Raw genomic sequence first — 27,918 nt, 5'->3', positions numbered from 1 at the left:
TTTCCTGGCTGATGGATCATTGCGCTGCAAGGCAAGATCTGAAATGCATCGTAACTGTTGGGAAATACTCTGCCAGGGAAATTGTTCCTTATGTACATATCTATGTCTACAATATTTCCCTAAATATTATGGGTCTTAGACCTGGGAAGACAAATATCTGCTCTTTAGAGCAATAACAGGTTTGAAGTCTTTTCTTAGGTCAAGCCCAGGGAAGAGGCTTTGCTGAGAATCTGTCCCAGCAGCTGTTGTAAGGTGCTAATTATGGGGCCTTTTTACAACAAGATATTAGGTTTTTAAGATGCAACATTATTTGCCACCCATCAGTTACCAGATAATGTCCATAACTGTAATTAAAGATAATATAGTTAATGTAGAAATGACACATCTTAAGAGAGAAAACAAGTACATTACAAACAGAAAAAGGAACCTGTTGCTCTGCAAGACAAGATTTGAAAAGTCTAACTCCAGTGGCTATCTGAATTCCCCCCAGAGTTTGTTAGCCATACTCTTTTTTCTTGTTTCTCTGTCTTAATGAATAACAAATCTTTCAAAAGTAACTAATCAGAAAAAGCTAAGGTTGCAAGTTAGCAATGATCATGGTCATAGCTGTATCTCATTTGTAGGATATATAAAGTTGCATGGGATCTTTTGCAATAAGCTGTTGCCTCATGCATATCAGGCCACAAAGTTACAAAACAAAGATACTGTAAAAATATAACAAAAAAAAAAAAAAAGGACCATGTTCATATGAAATCGTATGAGGCTATTTGTTCTATGAAATAGTTTTGAAATTATGAAGAGTAAAGGCAATGGTTGTGATATCAGACCTGAAAAGCAAATTGTAACTCTCAGGATTTATCTATTGTACTTTAAGAATGAAAAACACAGATCACACCAAGGAGCTCAAGATACGAAAATTCATTGTGTCTCCTACCAGAACCAGTTACACTGGTTTCTAGCCGCCCTCTGAGACGAAAACACGGTTAGTGCTGGAGGACTTGTATTGCTTTTAGAAATAAATTGACGAAACAAGACTCTAGTCACAGAACTCAGTCGCTGTTTTCATTCCTTCATGGTGAGGTGGATAGCTCTTGGTTATCGGTGAGTGGGTTACACGCACGGTGGATTAACTCGACCCTTGCCAGCAGCACAGGGATGCCGAGCGCACGCTGCACACCATGTGCACCTTGCATCACACTCTTCTCTGCCTGCTGTCATTTAAAATGCATTATGTTCTTGAGAGAGACCTGTTTACAAACAAGCTGGTCAAAGGCAAATGCGCTCAATATATTTTGTTAACACGTGTTTTGTATTATCTTTTCTAAATTAGCATTACCACATTTCTCCCTCACACATCACTTGGAGTAAGCAAAGGTTGGCAGCAGAATTAGCATTTCAACAGACAGAATTTTTAGGGCATGGGATGCACCTAGATCTGAGGACCTCCCGTATATTTTGAGATTCAGCAATAGTCACAAAATAGTATACACAATACCAGCCAAAGTAGCCAAAGGACTTCTGATACAGCTTCCAGAATGAAGCTCCCAGTTTTCTAAGATCATACAGCTTGAAACAGGACCTGTAAAGAGATTTTTCAAAAGCTAGCCCTACTACCTCCATGCCTCAGCCACATTACAGAGAAAATAGGGGTCTACCTCTACAGAACGACTTAGTGCTGGATCCTAGCAAAAGGTATATGAAATGGATGCTTGATTTTTTTTTTTCCTTTAAAAAAGATCACGGCGTAAGCCCACGGAAAACTCCAGATGTTGCTTTATCTGTCTGGTTTTAGATTTTGTGTTGCTCCTTTCACACAGATCTTTACAGCTGATTTCCCTTTGCCCAAACCAGAGCCTGTTAGTCCACACCCACAACTAATACCCAGAGAACAGACCTCTTCGCTTAATTCAAAGCAGTCATTAGGATTATGCTGTGAAGCATGCAGGCTCCCCAGTTCAAGAAAGAGGAGCTACTGGAGAGAGTCAAGCAGAGGGCTACGAGGATGACGAGGGGACTGGAGCATCTCTTCTACGAGGAGAGGCTGAGGGAGCTGGGCTTGTTCAGCCTGGAGAAGGCTGAGAGGGGACCTTAGAAATGCCTCTAAATATCTGCAGGGTGGGGGTCAGGAGGACGGGGCCAGACTCTTTCCAGTGGTGCCCAGCGACAGGACAAGGGGCAATGGGCACAAACTGAAGCAGAGGAAGCTCCAGCTGAACCCGAGGAAGAACTTCTTCCCTCTGAGGGTGACGGAGCCCTGGCCCAGGCTGCCCAGGGAGGCTGTGGAGTCTCCTTCTCTGGAGATATTCCAGCCCCGCCTGGCCGCGGTGCTGTGCAGCCTGCTCTGGGTGACCCTGCTTGGGCAGGGGGTTGGGCTGGGTGACCCACAGAGGGCCCTGCCAACCCATACAATTCTGTGATTCTGTGAAGCTTGGAAGCTGCAATAAAATGGCTCAAAGTGTCAGCATCTACTGTATTAGATGTGTACAAACCAACTTTTGAGGTCATACTCGTAAATTTCTGCAGCTTTACTATGCACTGCCATAGTGACTTAGGAGCATAATCACCAGACTATTAACCCAAACCCCAAAATCTTACAAATGCTAGAAGATCAGGCCCAAGGGAAAAGCAGGTCAGTAGCCTTCACTAAAACGACCTACTTTCCATCTCTTGCCAAAGAAACCTGAGAGCAGTAAACTTGCGACCTTTGCAAGCTTAATGAGCCATGATAGGACATGCAAAGAGAAGAAAATCCCCGCAAAGTGCCTGTGTCTTTGCTGGGTGATATCACTGTTTTAAACAGCACTGGAAGCCAATAATGAAACAAGAACAATGCTTGTGCCAAGTGTAGTTTCTCTGTGAAGGTTAGTAGAAAGTGTAGTGAGGGTATTTCAGTTGGTGCTGCAAACAGATCAAAACCGTCAAAACTTATTTTGGCCAGGAAAATTTAAATATCCTTTCTGCAACCCTGCCCGCCAGCGTACGGCCCTGCAGCAGAAGCCGGTGAAGAAAGCGGTGCAGTGTGTGCGCGTGGGGCCTTGGCACAAGGAATGCAATGGGATTCCCTGTTCAGATTATGATCAGTAACTCTCCTCATCTTACCTCCCTCTGTAACTCAACACTTCTCTGTTCCTCCCCTGTGCTTCCTTGTGCATTTTAAACAGTAAAGGCTGTTTAACAGTCTTCTGGCTGCCGATCCAGTAGCATTTCCCTTATGGTCCACCCAAGCAGGATGATCATACAGGATGATCACACAAAAGGAGTAAGATTAATCTCTGTTGCTGATTATAATTTCTGTGACAAATTGGCATCTTCAGGGGAACATAAACAGGAGTTACCTGATAAACAAAGACAGCATAGCTCATACTCTTTCTCCTTTGCATGCATTGAAACAAGAGGGGGGTAAACTTGCAGCATCCCATATAAGAGATCTCAAAGGGAGTGTAAGCAATCCCTTGGTTTTGCTCTTTGCATCCTTTTAGGGAGAGGAGAACAAGGCTTTCTATCAGGAGACAAGGTTGTATTATTCACCAAAGGCACCCAAACTGTGCCAACAAATGCTCTGTATTTCTTCAGAAAATTTTCACAGTAGAGCATTCCCAGAAAGGTGTTAGGCAGAGATGAGGCCATGAATTTTTTAGATTAGGTAGATTATCACTTGACAAGGCCAGAATAATGTCACACACACACAAGACAGACTGTGCAATCAAGTTAAGGCAATTTTCCTGCGCTCCAGAAATTCTAGTAGGTACTTTGTCATCCTTCTGGAGAAGTGCTAGGCTATTAATCTGGCTTGGCACTCAGCAAATCAGGCTTCTCCTCCAACTTTGAAACTGGCCCTGCTGAGTGATATTGGACCAACTTCACTACTGTATCCCTTTCCACCTTCCCCACGAAAATGGCTATCGTGATACATCAATCTCTTCTAAAATGCTTTATGAAAAGTGAGAGATCAATGATTACTAATGAATCCCTGAAAGTCAAAAATATCATAGAAAACATTCGCTGTTTCCAAGCAGGGCTTAGCAATCATCTCTTGCAGCTCATGTCCTTCTCTTTCCGATGACAGAAATTCTCATCACATGTTCAAAGCTGGCCAGGATCTCAGACCTGATGACTTGCCACCTGTCCAGCAGTGCTCTTGTTACCTCCTGCCGGTGCTCTGTCCTGTGTGGTTCCTTTTCCTATCGGTTATATGCCCTGAGCTAGCCTAGTACTTAAGTGGTACCTTTCTTCTAAGGAGTTAAAGACACTTTGCAAGTGCACTATCAGTTTCTCTCTTCTTTTACGGTAGATTTCATTCAATACGAACCTTAGAAAATGGCATGCCTGTATCATAATTAACACGGCATCTAAATGGAAAGGATTAAGGGAGAAGCGTTCTGTGGTTAAATGACGGACAGATGGCACGCCTGTTGAATTAACGTGCCAGACATTGGGTTGGGTTGATGTCTGTTTACAGAACTTTGTTAGCAGCATGCAGGTTTCCTGGTAGATTGTACCCCCATCAAACTGTATTTGGTTTTCATCACGTGGCCTTTCAGACCTTGCTTCATATTCCTGGAGTTATGGGGAAATGATTATGGACTGGATTCAGTAAAGGATTCAGGATATGTCTGCAACACAGATTGCAGCATAGTATATGTAGCGATACTTGAGATAAATGGGACAATCCTGAAACTGCGTCTTGTACAACCCCAGGAGGGTTAGGGCAGTGCTTGTGACAAGGTTGCATCAGCTTTCTCACATGTCCCAGATCTTAGGGCTATCTCCAGGATCTTTATCCTAAACAGCTACGTGCAGGGCAGCTAAACCTGTAATTGGAATTAAATGAATAAACGGAAAAATGTGAAGAAAAGGAAGGAAAGAAAAAGAAGGGATTAGAACAGGTTTTGAGAGGAAGGACAATTATCGTTATAGGCCTGGAGATAAAAGGGAGATGAGATAGCCAGTGATTAGCCAAAGGTTCAGTGTGTCAAACTAATCTACCTTTTTGATGAGACAGCTGCTTTTCCTGGGAAGGGAAACGGGATCCATCCTGTTTATATGTACCTCAGCTGATTTTTTTTTTTTTCTGCATGAGAAGCTGTTTGCCGAGATGGAGATGATGTAGTGAAGAAATGGCAAGTTCTGTTACGGAGCAGCCCAAGGAGATAAAAACAGGTACTGAAAAAGTGTAGGCATATGCAGGAAGCGGAGTCCAGTGTTTGGAACAAACTTGGTGTTGCAATACATTTTTAAAAAAATGATCTAAGCGGATCGGGAAGCACCTGGATTTATCAGCTGATCATAATATAAGTAATCAGAATCAGTGATTCAGCTTCCCTAGCAAAGACTGTGTAAGGCTCTAGCAAAACCCCATCCGAAGGACTGGTTGCAGTACTGGTCGGGGAGCATTTGTAGTACCTTTCTTATGAGGGGAAGCCAGAGGAGCTCAGCTGCCCGAGTATCACGGAACGAGGGCTGGCAGAGAACAAGGCTTATGACTCCAAACATTGTCAGTGACATAGAGGAGATGCTAATGTAAAAGGACAAAGTACAAGAGCAGATGGTTATGAATTGGCCGTGTATCATTTTTCAGTAGAAATAAGACTCCTCCTATCAAAGAAATAAGGTTCAGGAACAGCCTTCTACTGGTGGTTTAAGGATAAAAAATATTTTTAAATGGAGTTGATCTCTACCAGCAAAATTGAGATTAGCCCTAAAAACCTATTGATGGGATAATGCTCTGAAAATCCCCTGCTCCTTTGCCAGTTAATTAGCTCTCCCTGTCAAATCCCTGCAGATGTTCAGAAATGTCCCTCTCTGAACACCTCAGTGTCTCTTTTCCAAAAACATGGATTACGAAATGGTACTCTCTGCACTTAAGTGCTCTGAGTAAACAGCATGAGAGCACACATGGAGAGAATATGAAATAACAGCGGAGCTGGCCCTTTCCTTTAGAAGAGACTGGAAAAAGACAAGGGTCACAGTCACCCTTTAATGAAATAGGACTCTTCTAGAAAGCGTGGGATGTGGTTTCAGCTTCCTCCTTCCCTGTGAACTGAAATAGGTTCAGTCTCGCACCTTCCTCTTCCCTAAATGAAAGGAAGCACTTAAATGACCGGTGGGACTGGTGTTAGGACACTCTCTGCTCTGCCCATGGAAATGGTGAGACGATGAGTGGATGAAGATGCACCGCCCAACAAGACAGAGGCAGCTAAAGAACTAAGTTAGAGGTGGGAGAACTGGATGTATGGCCCAGTGCTTCTGGTGCTCACTTAGCGGCAGAATCCCGAGTTTCTCATCATAGTGCTTTGTCTGAGGCTTGTTCAAAATCTCCATGGCAAAACAGTAATGATCGCTCGGTATGTCTTCAAGCCCACTCAGATTCTAAAAGGGCTTGAATCCTGCTCTCTCTTCCTGGCAGCGCGCTTTCTATAAATAAAAAATTGCACAACACAACCTCTCCTAGGTGTATTTGGAAAGTATGAGCGCCTCAGACTCTTTCGAGATGTTTTGAAATCCCATTGTTGGGATATGACGGTGCATGCAAGTAGCTAAAGATGTCGTCTGCAGCCCTGAGTGAGGCAATTAAATCCTAGAGGATTTCAGACACGCTGTTCTCTATTTCTTTTCGTAGTCCAGCTCTGGGGAGCTCCCCGCTGTGCAAGGTAATTGTTGCGAATTCCCTTCTGAGCCACTCAGTCTCCACCAGCATTACAGCGGGAGCCTGATGGAAACTCTGGGATTTGTGGTGATGGAGAGGAGCCACGTACAACTACCAGTTCCGCTTGCAACTGTTAGAGGAAACCAACACCTTTTACAGGGAGCTAAACCCTGCCTGGATGTGTTCAGATGCATTTAGGGCTTCAGAGGACGTGAGCAGAGAAACATTTAGGGCACATCTCTGGCCTGCAGTGCAGCACTCCACAGAAACACCTGAGCTAGCGGTGAGGAAAACAGTCTGCAGAGCCAAAAGTACGACGGTACTGCTACACCGACGCAGACAGGACTCAGGGCTGGTTGACACCGACACCGCGCCTTCTTCACGCAGGCGTATTATGTAGCAAACAGACCGATCTCGTGCAGTGCTGGGCTAATAAACGTAGGGGCAAGTGTGCAGCCAAGTTCACCATCACCACGCAGCACTGCATTGAGCAGTTCTGTGAAGACAACGGCAGGTGGTCATATCCATCAGTTGGTGCCAATCACTCTGTTGGTGTCCTTCATTGAGAATTTATGGAGGTCTCCAGTTGTTAAAGATGCCATTATGAGACCTCCAAAGGTCCATCAGTACCTGGCACCCGGTTTTGACTGATCAGTCAGCTGGGTGCTGTTGGAACCCTGTTAGATGACACTGCTTTAGACTTCAAATGGGGTTAGCTGCTTTGCTTGTACTTCTGTCTGTAAAGTGTTGGTAGAACATGAACACTGAATTGTGCAAGTTAGTGGTTTGAGATACTCAGGAAAAAAAGCAAATTATTCTATAATCATAGAATCATAGAATCATTAAGGTTGGAAAAGACCTCTAAGATCATCAGGTCCAACCATCCACCCAACACCACCATGCCTGCTAAACCACATCCTGAATTGCCACATCCACACATTTTTTGAACATCTCAGGGATGGGGGCTCCACCACCTCCCTGGGCAGGCTGTTCCAATGCCTGACCACTCTGTCAGTACAGAAATTTTTCCTAACATCCAATCTGAACCTCCCCTGGTGCAACTGGAGGCCATTTCCTCTCGTCCTGTCGCTACTTACCTGGGAGAAGAGACCAACACCCACCTCACTACACCCTCCTGTCAGGCAGTTGTAGCGAGCAATGAGGTGCCCCCCTCAGCCTCCTCTTCTCCAGACTGAACAGCCCCAGCTCCCTCAGCCACTCCTCACCAGACTTGTTCTCCAGACCCCTCACCAGCCTCGCTGCCCTTCTCTGGACACGCTCCAGCCCCTCAATGTCCTTCTTGTATTGAGGGGCCCAACACTGAACACAGCACTCGAGATGCGGCCTCACCAGTGCTGAGTACAGGGGCACGATCCCCCCCCTACTCCTGCTGGCCACACCATTCCTGATCCAAGCCAGGATGCCATTGGCCTTCGTGGCCACCTGGGCACACTGCTGGCTCCCGTCGCCGGCTGCCGACCTCCCCTTGATAAGCGCAGCAGGATCACCGTGAGCCCTCTCGGGCTTTACCTCAGGATTACCAAGCGGTGCGTGCTCCTGCAGCGGCTCGGCCCTTCCGCGCCCCGCGCAACCGGGGTGACGGCTGCGCCCGCGCCTCCCGCCGCCTGCCCGGGCTGTCCCGCTGCCCCTCCGGGTCCGGGAGCAGCGGTGCTCCCCGCGCTGCCTTCCGTCCTCACCTGAAGGCCAACCCTGCCTCACCACGCCCGGTCCCGCTCCGCCCGCCCGGGGCTGAGGGGCTGAGGGGCCGCCGCGCGCCCCCCTGAGACGAGGGGGAGCGGCGGGAGTCGGGGCCTCATTTGCATCCGCCCGTGGGTTGGCTCGGGGCGCCTTGGGCCACCGAGGCGGGGCGAGCGGCAGCGCGGGATTGGCCGCGGCGCGGGCCGGCGGCGCTGGGCGGGGCCGCTGCGTAAGCGCCCGGAGCGCCCCGCCGCTCGCGCCGCACTCGCTGGGCACCGGCTGCCGCGGCGGGAGCTGCCCCACGCGCGCCCGGCGGCCCTCGCCGCCGCCCCCCCCCACCCCAGCGGTGGACGATGCTGGACCGCGAGCGCGGCTGGAGCGTCTCGTTCGCCGGCTGCGGCTTCCTGGGCGTCTACCACATCGGCGCCGCCACCTGCCTGCAGGAGCGCGCGCCGCACGTCATCCGCGACGCCCGGCGCGTCTACGGCGCCTCCGCGGGGGCGCTGGCCGGAGCCGTGCTGGTCGGGGGCGGCTCGCTGGGTCAGAGCGGCGGGACGAGGGCGGCGGGGGGCCGGGCCGCGCTCCCCTTCCCCTTCCCTTCCCGGCGCCGGGTGGGGGGCGGCAGCCTGCAGCCTCTGTGTGGAGCGGCGGGGTTGAGAACCGCAGGGAGGGGGGGGGCGAGCCCTGAGGCGCTGCGAGGCGAGCCCTGAGGCGCTGGGGGGGACCGAGCCCTGAGGCGAGCCCCGAGGCGCTTCGAGGCGAGCCCTGAGGCGCTGGGGGGGACCGAGCCCTGAGGCGAGCCCCGAGGCGCTGCGAGGCGAGCAGCCGGCCCCGGCGTCGGTTCGGAACGAGGGGTCGGGGCGCTGCTGGGAGGCGGCAGAGGCGTCCCTAGCGTACCTTTGTTGTCGGTTATCTCCGCACGCAGGGCTCCGGCCGCCTTTAGCTTGCCGGCTCTCGAGCTGCCCCTCTCTTGGGGTGGGGCTGAGGGCGGTCAGGTCGGGGCTTAGGTTAGCTTTAACGCGCTTTTGCTCGCTAAGCTGCGCGCGGTGTGCATTGCATAGGCCACTTAGGGGTGTGTGATTAGAAACAGTGCGTTGGCTAAAATCAGCCATTTTAATTGCGGTTTAATTAGTAGGGTTAATCCTGTTTTGTATTTATGCTGGATGAAGGATGTTAGTTTCCCGCTAAATAGTCTCTCTGGTGAAGCAGGCGCTGCTTTTCGAGCAGTAGGAGAAGCACACCTTACTCGTACCTGTCCAGGGCTCGGGAGAGCCCCGAGCATCCATTTATCCAGTGACTTCGGCACGCCAGGCGTTAGAGCGAGCCTCATACACGTAAAATGTCAAGGTGTTTAGGGTAGTAAGAGGAATGCAGTTAGAAAATTGTATGGAGTGTCTGGGCATCTGAAAATGGCGTTCCTTTTGAACCAAAGAAATCCGCTGAGTAAAAGCTTGTCCGGTTCGCGACTCGGCACTGGCCGTTCTTGTTAACGGTATCCTTAGCGGATTTAGAAGTAGAAGGTTTTGTGAATTCACATTGATCTTACTTAGAGGAGGAAAACAATGAGGGCTTGTTCTGGATTTGGAGAGGGTGTGGGCTTTGCTTTTGAGTTTCCGAGGGAACAGTTCACTGGCTGACCCAGACAGAAGTTCCCTGCGTGTGTGAGAGTCACGCTGCGAGGGGCTTGTCCCTGCTGCTTGGCCACGGGTCTCTGCGCCGGATGCTCGATGTCTTCAAAGCTTTAGCGATAAACTTGTGCTGCTTAAACTTTTAATTTTGCTGTAATGTCCTAACAGCACACTTGAGTTTTTGAGCCTAATGCCGGCTTTTAAAACAAATCATATTTATCCACAATAGCTTTGAAGTCTTTTGAAACATTCAGTGTTTTAATCTTATACTCTTGGGTAGACACAGCATTTTTTTTTTTTTTTTTTTTTTTTTTGCTTAGGAGCCCTTCTTGTATTTAAAATTGGTTACAATAAATGAAATACGTAAACTTCATTTCCCCTACCCCCGCCCCCGTAGACTATCTAAAACGTAGAAATCCTTGTATGTGGAAGAGATGGGTAAACTGTGAAATCCAATTTCATTTAGATGGGTGGTTATTTTCTGAAAGGAAGTTGAAATGAGAGGAGTTCAAATCTAAACTGTTGGAGGTCATCAGTTTTGCAGCTGTTTAATTGGGCATGTAAAGTGAGCTGATACTTCTCTGGCATTTTTTATGGCGAGAGGTAAATAATCACAACACAAGGTTAGTAGATGGCACCAGTTTGCTGTATTTTTTCTGCAGAAACAGTGCAAATGGGTGAAGATGTTACCATGCTTCAAACTTGGAGTAATAGCCTGAGCTTCAGTTTGACAGGATGCTAGTTGGAAAAACAGGGTCAAGACCTGCCAGAGAAGTGAGAGCATGTGTGTATGTTTGCTTGCTCATGCATCCATGCACCCAGTGCTCTTCATCTGTTTTTTAGAACAAGCAATTTACTTGCTTGGTGCATAAGTTTTCAAAAATGTATTTATTTTGCAAAAGGAAATCAGTGCATGCATTAAGACTGCTGTTCCTGGACAGAGTTCTGGTAGTTCAGTATCTCAGGCTCCTGCAACGTGCCTGTAGAAAGTTTGGACGATTGAGTATTGCTCACTTAGTTTAATTAAAAAAAAAGGAGGCAGTAATTTATATCTGAGTGCATGAAAAATAGAACTGCTAAAACTGTGTACCTAACTGCTTTTGGAAAGAAGTTCTTCACTTGCCAGAATGTGTCTTGTGCCATTTTTTTTTTTAATTGCATGTAAAATGTGTTTTACTGGCACAGGCATATATTTGTCCCTGAACAGTGAGCTGTGTCTAAATTTTTTGCTGTCTTCTGGGATGGGAGGTGGGATCAGGCTATTGATATCAACGGATTCGTGACCCAAGGCTTCACTCTGCAGGAGTGAAATGAAAAAAATTGGAGTGGTAAAAATGGAGTTTGTCTGATCCCTCGGATTTTTTTAGAGGTACTCTTTTGAACATAGACTCTTGGTTTACGGTGTTAAGAATGAGAAAGGTTTAGGTATTGCTATATGAGGGGCGAAAGATAATATTTTTGGAAATTAATCTGAATTCAAAGGCTTAAGCGAAGTTGTTTGCAGTGCAGTGCTCACACTTAACTTGATAAGTTGACTCCTGTCTGTTCTACAGAGAGTCTATGTAAGTTCTGAAAATATTTTTGGATGACCTTGTAGCATATCACTCAGGTTAATAACCTGTTACTTTGACCTTCCTCCCCACCCCCTTTCCTCTACCAAGTTGACAAGCTTATCAGGCAATTTCCTCAAAGTATGCTCTGGAGAAACATGACATTAAAAATTCAAACAAAACATTGCAGGTGGATGAGCTGCTGTCCTTACTATGACTAGGAGTGTGGTGGTTTAAAATTATTTTAGTGTGCTTCAGGAACAAACACGTCTTCTGTAGTGGTTTGGTCTTCTTCCTAAATGCTGTTTTAATTGGAGAAAATATTATTAGGTGTCTGTTACATATTGGTAAAAATGTATTGGTTTAGGTGAAGACCTGTATGAGAGGTGTTACAGATCTCCTTCACATTTCTTACCTGCTGCTTTAAAAACTTCCCTCCTGATGTTCCTCCCCACAAGTTCGCATTTAATGTTCCCTTTACTGTGTTTATATATAAATGCAGATAAATGGTGCCCTGAAACCTGAAGTTCAGTTAAAGTCCAACAAGTGCTCCTAGCTGTGATGAACCCAGGTGTTCTTCTTCTTCAGCAGACATACTGTGGGCCTTAAATCTGTCCATCATACGCTGTAGGCTTTTATGGATGTTGCGTGTGGAATATGTCCATGCATACATGCTTACGGAAGGTCACTCATCTTTGTTTTTTCTTAAAGGATGTGTTTCTGGAATGCATAATTCCTAACAGAGGCCCCTTATATGCGTATTTTACACCTACAGTCTACTTACAAATAACATACAAGTGACATAGTGGCTGGGTCTTCGGCAGGAGTTCTATTTAAAAGTCTAGAGTGACTTTTTTTTTCCCTCAGAAAACTCCTAAACTCTGTTAAACACTAGCAGACAGTTATTTTATCTATTAAAAAGCTCTTGAATTTTCATGCTGGCAGTCAGAAAAAAGTTGGAGCTCTGGACGTGCTTTATTACTGGAAGTGGTTTTTGGTTTTTTTTGACTTATCTTCTGTTCTTAAATGAAATGCATTGTATTTGCAGCTCAAGCTTGTGCAGATGTTCTGGCATTAGCCAAAGAAGCTAGAAAGCGAAATCTTGGTCCTCTTCATCCTTCCTTTAATGTGATAAAGATAATAAGAGATGGACTGATGAGAAATCTTCCAGAAAACACTCACCTGTTGTCATCGGGCAGACTGTGTATTTCACTAACCAGAGTATCAGATGGTAAAAATGCATTGGTATCTAATTTTAACTCTAAAGAAGAAGTTGTCCAGGTATGCTTATTTCTGACAACTGTTAAAAGTTTCTGTAACCTTAAGTCCATTTAATGTCATCCATTGGATTTCCATTCTAAACATTTCAGGATATTGTGACTTTGACAGTATTTTAAAGATGAATTCAAGGTTTGTTATGCTAAATTCACTTATGAGTTTTCCCAGTCAATGTATCTGCGAATTGTTTTAGTGAGTAGGTGCGAGGGATCAGCCTTGAAAAGGATAAATGCCTTTAAAGTGCAGTGTATCTAATGAAACTATATCTTTCATGATTAAGAATTTTTTTAAGGTCATTTGTATAAAAGCGATGATCTGGAAACAGTTGAAAATAGCTTTTCAAAATTCTTAATATCAGTTACATAGCTAGTTTAATATGATCCCAGAAGGTCGATATTTGTGTCCCCAGTTAGTTCCTTAGGTCACTCAGAAAACGTATAGCTTGAGTGAATGATCATAAACTGTTCCTTGCTAATTAGCACTTCTGGAAATGGTCTTTTAGTGAGTATTGCCCTTTTTTTCAGATGGAGTGTGGTTGCATTCTAAAAAAGAAATGTGGAATACCCCTGTTCTCTTTAAAATAATGTTTGATGGTGCTTCCCCCCCAACTTCTTTTTATTCAAGCATACTTGCTGAGGATTTTTTTCATTGCTTGCTTGGTTGTTTTTGCTAACATGTAAAGAGATAAAGATAAATTATAATTTCAATAATAGAACAGTTACTGTTTAATTTATATGGTCTCCTTTTCCTACAGGCTTTAATCTGTAGTTCATTTGTCCCTATTTACTGTGGCCTAATTCCACCGTCATTTAGAGGTGTGGTAAGTCCCTATTGTTAAGATCTAAAAATAGTTCTAGGTATGCTGAAAATATTAAGAGACAACATGTATGTTTTTTCGGTTATCCTACTATAAACTAAATACTTTCATGGTAGCTTCTAGTACTGTAACTGTATGTTACAACTTCTGAAAAGAGCAAGGAAACACTAAGCGTGTAGAAGATCTGTTACATGTTTCTCCACCCTGCAAAACACACACATGCTCGCTCTCTCTTAGATTTCTTGCTTACTGATGCAGTAATTAGAAGAGGGTATTCTAAGCTAGCGAGTATTTAATTTAAGGATAAATATTTATTGAACAAAGTGATGCTCATTCACCTGCACAAGTTTATGGGAAGGGTCACTTGTTTATTTAAAAAAAAAAATCTTGTAAGATTGTTTATTGTATATCCTTGTGTTCTTGTTGTAGGTAGATCTGCGTTAAAACTGGATTAAAGCACTATGTTCAATCAGATATATATAAAGCTTTTTTAATGCCTTTTGTCATTTGTATTCAGTGTAAGAAAGGTTGCTTTTTAAAGGTAGAGTGTCAGTGTATTAATCTGTTCTATTACTTCACAGGAACCTGTTGGTTACAAAACCTCTTAATACTTGGTAGCTATACTGGGTTTCCTGAAATCCCCCATTAAAGAGGCAGCAACTGCAGAAAAGTTAGTGTAGTTTGTTGTAGGAGTTTTGAAGAACAGGTCTGGGAGCAGACATGCGCTTCAAATCAAGGCAGTGACATTCGTGGCTTTTTGTTACAGGGTTATATTAACTTGCATTGCCTTTCCTTCCAGTTTTGGTGCCCCTTACATAAGGAGAGGGGAAGAATATTGTAAGAAAACTCAAAACATCTTTGATAGTGGTTTATTACAGACTGTTCTCGAGGCAATCTGGAAGTGCTAAAAGGTCAAGGATAGATATGAAATGTATTTTCTTCTTCATGCTGAAAATTAAGCAAAAGTGATTAGAACTGTATAGGGATTTTTCTTTATCTGTGCTTCTAAACCTTGCATGTCTCCTTAAACTCTTCCAGATTAAAGGTGTTATGAAAACAGGACGTTGGACTGAATCCAAGGTTTAGGTGGATCCAGGCTAATCTGGCTATTCAGTTCTTGTCACCAGACAACAATGTTATTTTAAAAGGCTTAGTTCAGGGTACAAAAACATGCAAGTGATGCTTTATTTGTTCCTATTTTGAGGGAAGGGGAAGGAAGGAATCGTATCCTTTTGATCTTTGCAATTATTTTGATATTATTTTAGTGCTTAGGAGGCATTTTTGATGTTACTTGGTAAGAATACCACAGCTGCATATGCTTGGCATGGCTCCTGTAGGGCTTACACGGAGTAGAATGTCGAGTATGTAAACTTTGTAGCATCTTGCTGTTTGCTGGCTTGGTGCTTCATGCATGTATACTTTAAAACAAAGACTTACGTGTAACTTTCAGTAGGTATATCTAAGTGCCAGTTGTGAAGCTTTTGGGTGTAGTGGGTTTTGTTTAGGTTTTTTACCCCTTTCAAACCCAGCGATGGTTTTAGAATAAAAAATTACTAGGGGGAATACATAGTCAGAAACTCCAAATAATTAAAACCATTTACATCTGTGGAATAGTGACTGAGATGCATGCTTCCACCCGTTAATAATTTCACGAGAAGGCTGCATGCTATGGCTCCTCCTATGCCAAGCCTGTTGTATTGTACTTGGTACTTCCACAAAGCACTTGGTGCTTGCACGTGTACTGCAGTGATTGCATTCTGCACCTGTAGGAAGCTTGTCAGTAGCTGCATGCTGCTGGGTCTAAAGAATGTCCCAGAAAGCCGGCAGGTAGGAACAGGCTGCTCGAGAAGAGTATGTTGGGTAAATTGCTCTGAGCTGTCCTCTTCCTAATTCCTAGCTTCTTTCTCGGAATGGTCAGGGAGTGAGTATAAAGGCAGATGAAATTGATAACCCAGGTTGCTCCTGCTCAAATCGCCTGTTCTGTTACATTTACCTTGTACAAGGACCGACAGGTTCTGTCCAGCCTGCTTAGGAAGAAGGAAGATGCAGCCACTGAACCAGCAGAGCTGGTGGTCTTTTGCCACGTCAGAACAAAGTAGCTACAGCTGGCCCCGCTAGCAAGACACTGTTGTGAGCGAGTGGAGGAGTTGTCTTTAGCCGTAGCAGCTGCTGCACTATAGATTAGTTACCCCCATACACAACTCTTCAGTTCTTGGATCTTAAAATGTCTGAGATGGTGATGTGCTAAAACTACAGGAATGGGCAATTCAACGTGAAGGAGACAAAAGCATGTCCTGGGACAGCTTCTAAACCTGCACTTAAAGCAGAATAGATATCTGTGACTGTTGGCAGGGTTTCTGAAGCATTGTCCATTTTTACGTGCAGTTTCTTGTCCAAATATTTTTGATGCTTTTATATCAAATTCTAATTAATAAGAGTAATTTGAAGTTACTCTTATTCTAACTGAATGGTTTAGTATCACGGAACTTGAGCTCTGAAGTGTAGAGCTATTCTTTTACTCATATTGTTTCTAAGGAAGTACCCTCACAGCTCTTTGGTGCTGTCCTTTGAGGAAGAGGAGACAGCTGCCCAATTTTTTTCTGCATGTTGTGTGGGATTATGGTCTTTAAAATGGACTTGCTCTCTTTTAAAATACAGAAGAATCCCAAATAGAATACTCTTAGGCTATCTATGGAACTATAGGTAGGAATGTTTTATAACTGGCGTTAGAAAGCAAAGCATGCTACTCAAAATGTTTAACCCGGGAGCATAGGCAGAGACTGTTCTGTTGCAGTCTGAAATGCTGTTTAATTCGTGCATGGGAAATCTACTAGTCAGGAATTTTCAGCCTTTGAGACTTCTTATTTCTGATAATTTTTGTAGCGCTATGTGGATGGAGGAATCAGTGACAACTTACCTCACTATGAATGTAAGAATACCATCACAGTTTCGCCTTTCGCTGGGGAGTGCGATATCTGTCCAAAGGGGAACTCTGCCAACTTTCATGAAATGAATGTGACCAACACCAGCATTCAGCTCAGTTTGGGGAACCTTTATCGTTTAACACAAGCGCTGTTTCCACCAGAACCTAAGGTAACTAACTACCTTCATGTAGTTACTAAAACATCTTTCCATGTAAAAGCCTTGCTTTTGCAGAAAGCTGCAGTAATCCTAGCATTTCACCTAGTCATATAAACTTTTCTGGTGACATTTCTCTTCTTGTTTCTGTTTTTCTTTAATGGTTTGTCTTCATTCTCATTTTTAGTCTCTGTCAAACTGAAAATGGATGTCCTGCTATTTGCTTTCAGTATTTATTTGGGAATTAGCACAGGATTCTCTCAAAATCAACATTGGTAAATTAATAACTGTCAGTTTGTAGTCCTTTCATGTTTACCTGCTAACCAGGTGCTTCAGACCTTAGCAGAAGTTCCAAAGCTTCATGGTTTTGTAAAGTTCTCAATTAATACTTCATGCAGGCAGGTTGCCCTTAAACTTTGCAAAGTGCTGTTAACTGGAGATCTGATGCTCTTGAATTGCCATTGGGGAAGCTGAAAAAATGAAAACAGATTTTGCCAATTGGCTTGGGATACACTACAGAGGAGGGGTTGGACTAGATGACCCACAGAGGTCCCTTCCAACCCCTAACACTCTGTGATTCTGTGACTGCTATAGATGTATTTAATTGAGGGCTTTTTGACCACATGATGAAAAATGTTAAATTCTACTTATGTAGGCTTTTATTTTTGAATATTTTTTTGTCTAGGACTACTGAGTAGGTGATCTGGTGTTGCATCTGGTGAAAGTTGTTTTCATGTGGAAGACTAAGTCTGAGCATGAGAATTGCATAGCTGACTTTCTGTAGTTTTGGGAAGTGGGAAGCACTGGGAGGGAAGAAGGGGAATTGGCCAGCCTGTTTCACTGTTGCTTGCATCTGCTGAAGGGCTAGTCAAAGAAACAAAAGGGGAGGAAATTCTTGCAAACTGTTAGAATTCTGTACTTTTAGGTGAATAATTCAGTGCATCTGTAACAGCCGAAATAAGCTCACGTACATGTGATCATCTATGCATCTTCACAGTGGGCATATTAACCTGAATCTGTTGAATTATAGTATTGTTAATGTAAATTATAATATTGTTAATGTAGGTTTTTCTTACAAGAATGGAGGGTGAATGGAAGTGGCTTTTCAATCTGCAAATGGTTGATCTTAAGTTGAATCTCCTTTTATTTGTCTGACTCATTTACTCTATGCTTTCAGGTACTAGGAGAGATCTGTGAGCAAGGATATTCCGATGCTCTTAAATTCTTGAAAGAGAATGGTATGTTACACTTGTGGATAATTATTGATGATGGGGTTTTAACCTGAGTTTTGGGGAAAAAATAAAAAAGGCGAGAGGGTTGTGTGTAGCTAAGAAGGAGCTAGGTCTTTGAGGTTTTGAAGGGATCATAAATTTAGTTCTCATAGAAATCACATGGTTGTAGTAACTATTAACCTGAGGTAAGTTGTGCTGCCACACAGAAATTGAACTTTTGGGGTTTTGTCAGATTAGGGTGAAGTGAATGTTAAGGTATTGTTAAGTGAAATTACCAAAGAATTTCAATTCTAGGGAAATCATATTATTAGTATCTTTTGTATTAATTGTGAAGGATAGGAATAGGCTACTGTTTCCCTCTCCTGTGCAACCTGTAGCTTCTTATCACATCCTCTCTGCTATCATCCAAGTGAATTTCTAGGTGCTCACTGCTTATACCCTGTTATAACTAAACATTAAACATTCAAATTTTCTTGGAACCATTTTCTTCACTGTTAAAGAACGTCGTGGTTCTGCTTGAGAGTTTGATTTTCTAGTAATATTAAATACTTAATGAGAGAGTCCTGCTTTATACCTTTCACCAGGTGATTAAAAGTACAAGCTATACAAAGAGCCTATAATTTGTGATTGTCTGTGTTAAGATGGGTACCGCTGCTGTACTGCACCCACAAGTTTCCTGTGTGCATGTTTCCATCTGATGTTAATATCTGAGATTCCTTGCAGCTCTTCCTTGGTGTCTGTCCCCCATGTCCTCTGTGTATTGCACTATTGTCCTCCTTATTCACACTGCTGATCCTGTGATCACCTTTGTTCTTACTCTGTGACACGTTTGTCTTACTTCAAGTAATCAGTGATGACTGTAACCTTCCCAAATTCATTTGTTATGCATCTCCTTCTTGTTACTTCGACTGCAGGAGTTAATTTTTTCCCTGATCTGTAACACTTCAGATAACATTTCTGCAAAATTCACTGTATAGTCTTTTGGCGATTGTCTTTCAGGAGTAATCGTAAGTAGGATACGGATTCTGTTGTGTGTAGGTATGGATCCTAGTCAAATTTGGTAGTCTTTATATGTAAATAACTTGATAATGATTTTCTGGAAACTGGGTATAAATACCCTTCTTGTATTTTTCACTTTGTGCTCATTATCTAGTGCTTGTTTCTAAGGTAATTATCAGTGCTATTTCTTAATTGGCACCAGTTTTGCAAGGCAACCAATGTTGATCTAGATGTGTACTTTGGATGTATCTTAAAACAGTATTGTACCCTACTCATTTTCCTTCTCCACCCTGTTGTAGTAGTGCCTCAAAGTACTCATGTGATACCTGCCACGTCAAACTTTCCAAATGTCTGTTGTGTTTTAGGTGTTTTCTTTCAAATAAATACTAAATCAGTTTTACTTCTCTCCTTTAAATCATTTGCTTTCTTGCTTGAAAAGAACTTTGGTAAATGGCTGTATATTTCCAGTGCAGTTTCAGTTAATTGTTCGCTTTTTCCTTTTCTTTAGAACCTGTTTTAAAGTAAGACCTAAACCTGCAAAAGAGTACTCGTCACTATGATTAAACATTTATGGGATTATAAGAGCAAGTGTGTTTGACACTGGGTAGATAATGTTCCCTCAGGACAGGCCTTTGTCTGGATACATAGACTAAAGGTACGCTGAAGACCTGTGGATCAAGCCTAAGTGGATGTTCTTGACTCTTTCAGGTATTCTGAATGACTCGATTTATATCCACTTGTCCTTCACAAAAACAAATCCTCATGAGGCTGCGCAACACATTGACCATACGAAGCAAAAAATATTGACAGAAAATAACAGAGTAGAGACTTTGAAAATGGGAGTACTGAATGACCAGCTGAAGCAAAATCCGTGGCCCTTGGAGAAGAGCATATTTGAGAGTCTACCTCCTAGACTTCGTAAAGGTACATTCTTCCTACTGTTTCCTGTAACTTTGAATAACTTTGATTTATTTGTTCCACTACTTACTCTATAATTTGCGTAAGATGCTTTCTGTTTAATCTTATAACTGCCTGTAGAATTAGAAACTAGCTCAACCCAAAAAAAGTTCTTTAAATACTTAGTAAATGTGAACACGTATATTTTGATTGAGCTACAGAAATAAGATTTAAGCAGAAAGAAGGAGCTGCTTTCAGCACTGCAGAGTGGTGAATTCAATTCTCATTTGGCTTTGGATAAACTTTGTATGTGCACAGTATTTTTGTAAGCATGTATTTCACACCAAGGCTGAACCTCAAATCCAAACACTGGTTATCCCCATCTTGTTTTTGAAACACAGTTCTGTAGATTTCTAATTCTCAGGCTTTCCTGTCTTTTTAATAAGCTGTTAATAGACCAAAACCACTTCAGATATTTTTTTAATCTATAACTTTGACGTAGGTGTTTTTCTGCATGCTGATGGGTATTTTCAAGATCTGCAATTTGTAATCCCAGTGACCTAGGAGAACAAAATATGAAGTGTGGTATTTCTTGCAACTATATGTAACAACTGGAATATGTGAAACTCCAGAATTTAAAGAAGCCTGTTAGAGTTAAGAGAGTCTCTAACAAAATGGGAATGCTGTCAGAAATACATAAGTATTTTTGGAGAGGTGAACTTTACATCCACTTATAATAACTTGATTCTTAGACTTGTTGCTTAAAAGTTCTGGGTAATGCCTGTTGTCCCTGTGGTATGAGTCTGTGTTTCCCATATTTTAAAACAGCATAGACGAGGTTTATGAGTAAGAGTGCCTTGAGATGAATTGTTTCATTTTCTACCTGCGCCTTATTTTGTGATGCTTGATAATGTTGAATGAAGATTACCAAACTTTGAGAAAATTGTTCAAACTGTTTTCAAATGGTCTAACATCTTTTTCAAAAATAATTATTCTTAAGCACTGCAGGAAGCTTGTAAAGAACAGAGTGGATTCTATGCTCAGTTCTCTAAACTCTTCCCAATGCGAGTGATATCCTATCTGATGCTACCATATACGCTACCAGTGGAGTCTGCTTACTCTGTTGCTTTACGGTAAGGAACGTTTAATGAACTATTTTAGAATTACTACACTTTTGGGAGTGTACTTAATGAGAGCTTGTTCAGTGTCATAGGCATTCTGGTACCCCAAATTCAAGTGGTAACTGTCCAAAGACCATTATTTCTGCCTGCATAATGCACCCTCCTAAAGCCTCTGTAGTCTAAGGCTAGATAAATAAACATATTAAGAAGATGTTTAAACTATTTGCTCTTATTACTAGTAGCTGTCTTGTAATTGCTCGAAAGAAGCACCCTTAGTTGTGTTTTCCAGGACATTCTTTATTACTATATTCTGCAGTGGTATTTGAACTCTGTCCAGATAGTGCTTCTTTCTGAATATAGCTTCTTTCTGAATTCAGTAGTGAAATCCAGTGCCATATGCATTTTCTTACCAGGTTTGTTTAGGTTGACTGAAAGTTGTGGTCTTGAAACAGGGCTTAATTTTATAAGTTTTTTTCAATTTTCATAGAGGAGAAATTATGCTAAATGAAGGCACCATGAACCCCAGGCTTTGTGCTTGCTTAACAGAATGCCAGTCTTTGAACAGCAGATGTCATTACTGTCTTTAGAAAATACTTGAAAATTCAAATGTTCTGTAACTGGGGCCACATAGAACTCCAGTAAAATATTTATTTTTCTGTGGCACTTCTGTGCTAGTTTTTAGTGGATGGGGAGGAAGCAAGTTTCAACACAATTTTCCTGTGGGTTTTAACCCCTCGTCCCCCTGTGGTGTTACTGTCTTCTGGTGTTACTGTCTACTGTCTTCCTTTTCTAAGGAAAAAAATACATTTGTTCTGTTTCATTGTTCTGTTCTGTTTCTGCCTTCTGTTTGTTCTTCCATTGTGAATTTCTTTTGTTCTTCCTTCCTCTCCCACCCAACTTTAAACTGACCAGAAAGTTTCCACCACACACAAAGAGGTCTCAGAGACAGGAATTCTTTGCAGGCTTCCTAAATGTTGGTCATGAGGTGTAGAACGCACATACTTGTCAGCCACTCGGCATAGATCAGAGATGCAGCGGTCTGTGCTGCCCTTTTTCTTAGCTTGTAGAAAAGCAACGAGTGGACTAGATGGAAATTTAGAGAGGTTGTGAAGACCTGGAGACCTTGGTGTCGAGTTGACTTGTGGAGTATAAAGCTGTGTTATTTTGTTGGAATTTGGACGTGATATGTAAGAATATAATGCAGATTGGATCTACTGCTTACAAAACAAGAAGTATATTTTGTTTTTGATTGTAGGTTAGTAAACTGGTTTCCTGACATGCCTGCTGATGTTCGATGGATGCAAGAACAGCTTTGTCGGATTGCTGGTACAGTTTATTCCCGGGCTAAAAGCAAGCTGTTCTGTACCTCCAGGTAAAGTGGAGTGCAGCTGGATGCAAATGATGCGTTTTTAGAAATTCTCTCTCTTTTGTCAGAGCTTCAAGTAGTAATAAGTTTCTCTCTTAAAACAGGATTGAATAATTTTCTCAAAGGTAGCGCAAAACAGTTCTCACTGCTTCTAATCCTTAGCATTGTTTCTTGAGTATATTTTCTGGTGCTTCTTGTTTATGACTGATCAATGACTGCTACGTACTGTAGATGAAGAGGTGTGGCCTGTTGGTAGGCTTATGCTTTTTGGGGAGAGGGGTGGATTATGGAGCAGGCATTGGACTGAGAACAGAGACTTTGCTGCTTCTCTGCTCCACAGTAGCTGGAGCAATGGGAAAGAAAAGAGGAGGAAAAGGTGGCTCAGGATGTTCTAAATCAGATGTAGCAGGTAGGAACTGGAAAACAGTGGGAGAAAGACTAGATTCTTACGAGTCTGGACAGGAAAGGTTTTAAGAGTTAAAAAGTAGATGAATATGAAAGACAGTCTTGTAAGATGGTTGGGAAGAATTAAAATAAGACAAATACAGAGATTTTTTAGGAACTTTTGTTTCTGTGGAAGAGAAACCTCTGCTCTAACCTAGTTGTAATTAGGTTTGTTATGCTTCTCTTACCAAGCTGGCGTGAGATTTAGCCTTTCAGACTTTCTACTTCTGTTAAACTTTGTAGGACTATGTGTATGGAGGGATTGGTGACAGCTCACCTCGGTATGAATCTGAGAATACCATTACTGTTTGACTTTTTGCTGGGGAGTGTAGTATTTGCCCAGGGAGCTCTGCAAACCTTCACAGACTCAATACGACCAATATTCAGCTTTGATTTTCCTGCTAAAAAATGGACTTGTTGCTGGAACAGTGTTGCACAGCCATGTCAGAGTAGTGCTGTAAGTAGAGAAACATAGGTGCTCTCTGAGGTCCAAATGCTTACAGGTATGAAGTCTTCTAAGATTTAGTCTGAAAAAGCATAAATCCAGACTTCAGCAGAGGTGGCCATACCTATTTTACTGTGACTTTTCTGATGGTCTCAGCTCCTGGAGTTGCTGGGTAGGAGGTAGAAGAAGGGAGAGAGAAATTAGTCCAGAAAGCTGTTAGGAGTGAACAGGATTCTTAAAAGCTTCCAAGAGGTAACTGTAGCACTAGAGACTCCTAACTGCAGCAGTTACTTCAATTAAAGCATTGCCATGTTCTATATACAGCACATTTTTAAATTAAAATGAAAAACACCCTTTTATTTGTGCCAAGAGTTCTTGAGCTTTTGCCTTCCTGCTTGTAGGAATAAATTTAGATAAGGAGGAAGGTCATAGATGCTCTCTTTTGCCCTGGCAATGCACTGACCCATCGGAAATGCAGATTTGGTATGTCTGAGAAGAACTGCTTGATCCTACTTCCTTATAAGAAGCTTTGACAGGTTCTGGATTGGCATCGTGAAAGATCGGATTCGTATGCTCCATCCCTTCGAAGCACAGAGTAGTCAAACTCACTGTTAAAGGTTCTGGCTTACTGGAAGGCTTAACGAGGTTGAAGCTTGGGTTTCCTTCTCCCTTCAAAAGTATTAAATGGTGGCTTTAATATTAGGTTGTAAAGATACTTTCTTTTTACAATATTCATTTTTTTCCGGACACATTAAATTCCTGTATACAAATAGCCTCTCTTCTCCCTCTCTGAAATCAGTTAAAGCCTTTTCTTGTCTAACACTAGTTGGCTTTTGAGGCCACGCCTCTGAGCAGAAACGTAGTTCTTGGTATATATTTGCTATCATCCTACCGTCATCTCTTCAGTTCTTGGATACCACATCTAATCCAGTGCCTTTTTTTCCTTCTTTCCTAAATGATATTCCTGACTCCTTTCCACAGTAAATTTAGGTATGGTCATCTTCCTGCTTTTGCCCTTATTTAGCAGCTTCTTGGTGATGCTCGTGTTCCAGCCGTAACAATCATGAAACTCTTCATCCGAAATGGGCATTTATCACAAGATTGTCTCAGATCTGACTTCTCAGAGGGGTTATTTGGTCACTGAGTCATAATTAACTGGACACATTGTTTCTCTTCTTGCTGAAAGAGAAGCTCTTGGCCATAAAGCAGAGCATTGTGGTCGTGGCTTTCACTGTACGCTTATGGTGTCTTCAAGGTGATCACCTTCCCCTGGACTGTTCACACTGTCAAACTTCTGAGTTTTCTGAAGCCTTCCTTTAAGTGGATTCCCTCTTCAGGTAGCAAGGTCCCAAGGCTCTGTGTGTAGAATACTGCATTGTATTCTACAGGTCGCTCTTTGTGGGCTTGTACTTTTGTTTCAGCATCCACCAAGAACTTACTGCTGCTTTTGCAGAAAGTGCCCCCACACCTTTTTTTTTTTCACACTCTTCCCTTTTTTTGTCATCAGATCTAGCTTCTGTTTTGGAATCAAACTTAAATCATGCAAATTTGCACTGTTTACAGTTTGAAAATCCTTTTAGGAAACTTAACATGGTGGATGCTATCTTCTAGTGCACCTGAACTTCAGGTATGGAAGCTGGTGTTGAAGTGTCTGTATGGCGAGTTGGGCATTTTTGTGTGTGAGAGGCGGTGTTGTGGGCTGTTTTGGGTTTTTTCCCAAAAGCACTGCAAGAGAGGAGGGAGAACTTTGAAGAAAAACCTGGGTATTCTTGGTGACAGCTTCTGTTTCCTGATTCTCAAATTGGGAAAGACTAACCTGGTGATTAAGGTGCTGGTTTAGAGTCTAGGAAAATTCTGCTCCAGCTGTTCAGGTTGGTGATAATTAGCTGGTTGTAAAGTAGAATGCAGAGATGGCATTTGGGAAGCTGAACAACTGTATTTGCTGCTCGACTTGTAAGTGTTGAGAATGTTCTTGTTAATGTTCAGTTAGTGCTGCGATTGGTAAATCGGCAAATATTCCAAGTGGATAGCTGGGGGGGGAATCGGGACGATTTAAGAGATAATGTACAAGCTGAGTCTACTCCTCTGAGCTCATCAGAACGGTGTGACTTTTAGCATAACTATTTTATACCTACTTCTGAGGACAACACATAGTGGCAGAGTGCCCCTCTTCTAGATATGGTCGTTTCGAGATCCTTTTCCTGTTGTCCCATATCCTAACTCATTAAATGCATTTAGAATTAACCATTTTCCTCTAGGGTTATTCCTTATATGAAGATACCTGCCAGACATAAGAACAGTAGTAGAAACGTCACTGAAACGCTAATAACCTTTTCCTTTTTTCTTCTTTTAAGCAGGAAAGACAATTTTGCATCATTAAGAAAATGTCAAACTGTCCCATCTACTATGGAATTTCATTCTTCATACTGCCACCTTAAAATGCCTCACTCTTCTGCAGACCTTGAAACCTGGCTCTGGGAATCTTCATGCTTCGTGCACTCAGCTATGAAAAATGCTTCTCCTGACACGCGGGAGCATTCAGACTTGAACTCCTGTCCTAATTTTCTCCCAAATTCTGATGAGTCTGGTTTGGAAATAGATTTTGACTCTTCCTCAGAGACAAGTTTCCAAACTGCTCCAGAGTATTAATTTGGAAGTAGGTTCCACAGTTTCCAAAATTCCAATCTGGCAGAGAAATTTAAATCCTGAAGGATGAAAGATCACTTTATTGCCAATAAGTCTTGGACAATTATTTGTTTACAGCTTCTTGACAAACCTGCCTTTGGAATTCTACTGTTTAAGGATTATAAAAACAGTGGCTGCTATACTAAGTAACAGACTACAATTCTGTCACAGCACCAGCTCAATCAACTGTAGTAAGACTTGTAGGAAACAGTGTCTCTCTGGAAATAAATTTTTTAAAAATCTACTTTCAGCATAAAAATGTAAATTCTTTAAACAGATTGATAGAAAAAACAAGCAATGATAACAAAAGCTTTTTAATAATACAATTCTTAACAATATTATGTGTGAGGATCACTTTTGTAGCACTTAAATGTAACTGGACTTTCACTTCATAAAGGGAAATACACAAATGAGCTTCTTGGCGGCCTCCGGTATCCATTTGCCTTACATTTAAACATCTTGAATTGTTTATGGAAATTGTCTGCATGAGGTACTGTAGGAACAGTATTATTCTAGGTGGCTGTACGCATTCCACTGTTCATACTTCTCCTCTATGGCTCTCTGCCCCTTCAAATACTTAAAGGGAAAAAGACAAAAGAAATGGGGTGCGTTCCGCTGAAGTGTAAACAGGGACAGTTTCAGTGATTTCAGAGGACTTCTTTTGTGCTTAATAAGGGCTTAATACTAATACCAAGTATTGACAAGTAGGTAAAACAGTGACTGTGATTAGTAGCAAACAGTAATTTGGGAAGGTGTTAAACTTTATGGAAGATGTTAACAAAAATCAACGTGTAGCAGCTGGTGAATGATGTTTAGGTTTTCTGTCTCAGTGCTGCCCAATCGTTCTTGATTCCCCCCCCTCCCTGCCCCCAATTTGAGAGATTTTTTTTCTTCCCCCTTGCTAAAGGAAGGAAGAAAAAAGGTTCCCTCCTGTCTTAGTGAGGTGTGATAATGCAAAGGAAGCTTTCTGAGGCCGATTGCTAGAAGAAGCAAACGTGTAAGACTTCGTGGAAGCGTCAGTGTCCAGGGAGCTGTGCAGAGGTCTCAGACAATGGGCTGAAAGTCAGCCAGGTAATACCTGTGAGCGTTTTAAACACTTCCCACTCCAAAGGTTCTGCATAATTTTAATAAAGACAACGCATTAGTCTACGAATACATCAGGAGAAGTACAGAACTGTGAAGATTAACTGCTCTCTTGATGTTTTGTTACCACGTCTTGCACATTTTTTTTAAAGTGGAAGGAAGCGATGATGGCTTTGAGTTTGCGCGTGTGTTCGGGGGCAGGCGTGGGACGTGGGAGAGCTGCTCACTCAGGACTGTGTCTTCTGTGCACCCCGGGTGCCGCCCAGCAGAGAGCCTACAGGTGCTTACGGAAGGAGAAGCAGCGATTGGATCGTGATGCTCGGGAGGGGGAGCTCTGGAGTGTGAGCTTCCGTATCCGGAGGTCTGTCAGATATGAAAATGCAGCATTTTTTGAACTGGACCAGCCTTTAAGCAGTTTCTCAGTTGTAATTTCCCTAAGCTTTAAGTGCTAAATTTTACAACATTAAAATTTTTAGAGTGGGTGTGGGACAGGGGGGACATGTCAAGCTGTCCCTTTCCACGCTGCAGGAGACTGGTGCTATTTTACTTCAACCCTTGTTCATTTCTTCTGTGTGTGTACCTTCAAATTTGCAAGAAAAGTCGGAAATGTTACTCTAACTACAATTAAAAGACACAAAATCTGTTTTATATTGTCTGTATTTATGACTTTAAACTCTGTGTAATTTACTGGGGTGATGTTCAGCACAGTGTCAGTTTAGCAGCGTGTGTGAGTGCCAGGGTTTGCTCCCTTTCCGGGTACCAGAACGGCTCCGTGCCCTGCGTTCAGCGGCCGCTTCCTCTGTCGTCTCCTTTTTCTGAAGTGGAGACGGTCTCGCCTGACGCCGCGTTTCCTGCGCTGCCCGGCGCGAGCTCGCCTCACGGAGCGTTGGAAAGGTTTAATGCGAGCGCGGTGAGATCGTGAGGCGTGAAGCTGCCGGGAGAGGCCGGGCG

The 27,918-nt window shown here is 42.8% G+C and overlaps 1 protein-coding gene across 1 annotated transcript; it reads left to right on the top strand.

Moving 5' to 3' along the window:
- The first annotated feature begins 8,668 nt into the window (after nt 1–8,668).
- Nucleotides 8,669–27,593, top strand: LOC104326998 (1-acylglycerol-3-phosphate O-acyltransferase Pnpla3). The gene is made up of 9 exons (XM_075443267.1): nt 8,669–8,884; nt 12,571–12,803; nt 13,555–13,620; nt 16,501–16,710; nt 17,873–17,933; nt 19,635–19,850; nt 20,824–20,956; nt 22,200–22,316; nt 25,557–27,593. Exons 1-9 carry the CDS (start codon nt 8,698–8,700, stop codon nt 25,846–25,848), a joined length of 1,515 nt encoding a protein of 504 aa, XP_075299382.1. The 5' UTR covers nt 8,669–8,697; the 3' UTR covers nt 25,849–27,593.
- Nucleotides 27,594–27,918: the final 325 nt, after the last annotated feature.

Source organism: Opisthocomus hoazin, chromosome 1 (genome assembly GCF_030867145.1).
Source record: "Opisthocomus hoazin isolate bOpiHoa1 chromosome 1, bOpiHoa1.hap1, whole genome shotgun sequence".
NCBI classification, from domain to species: domain Eukaryota; kingdom Metazoa; phylum Chordata; class Aves; order Opisthocomiformes; family Opisthocomidae; genus Opisthocomus; species Opisthocomus hoazin.
This window is presented reverse-complemented; position numbering and strand designations above follow the sequence as displayed.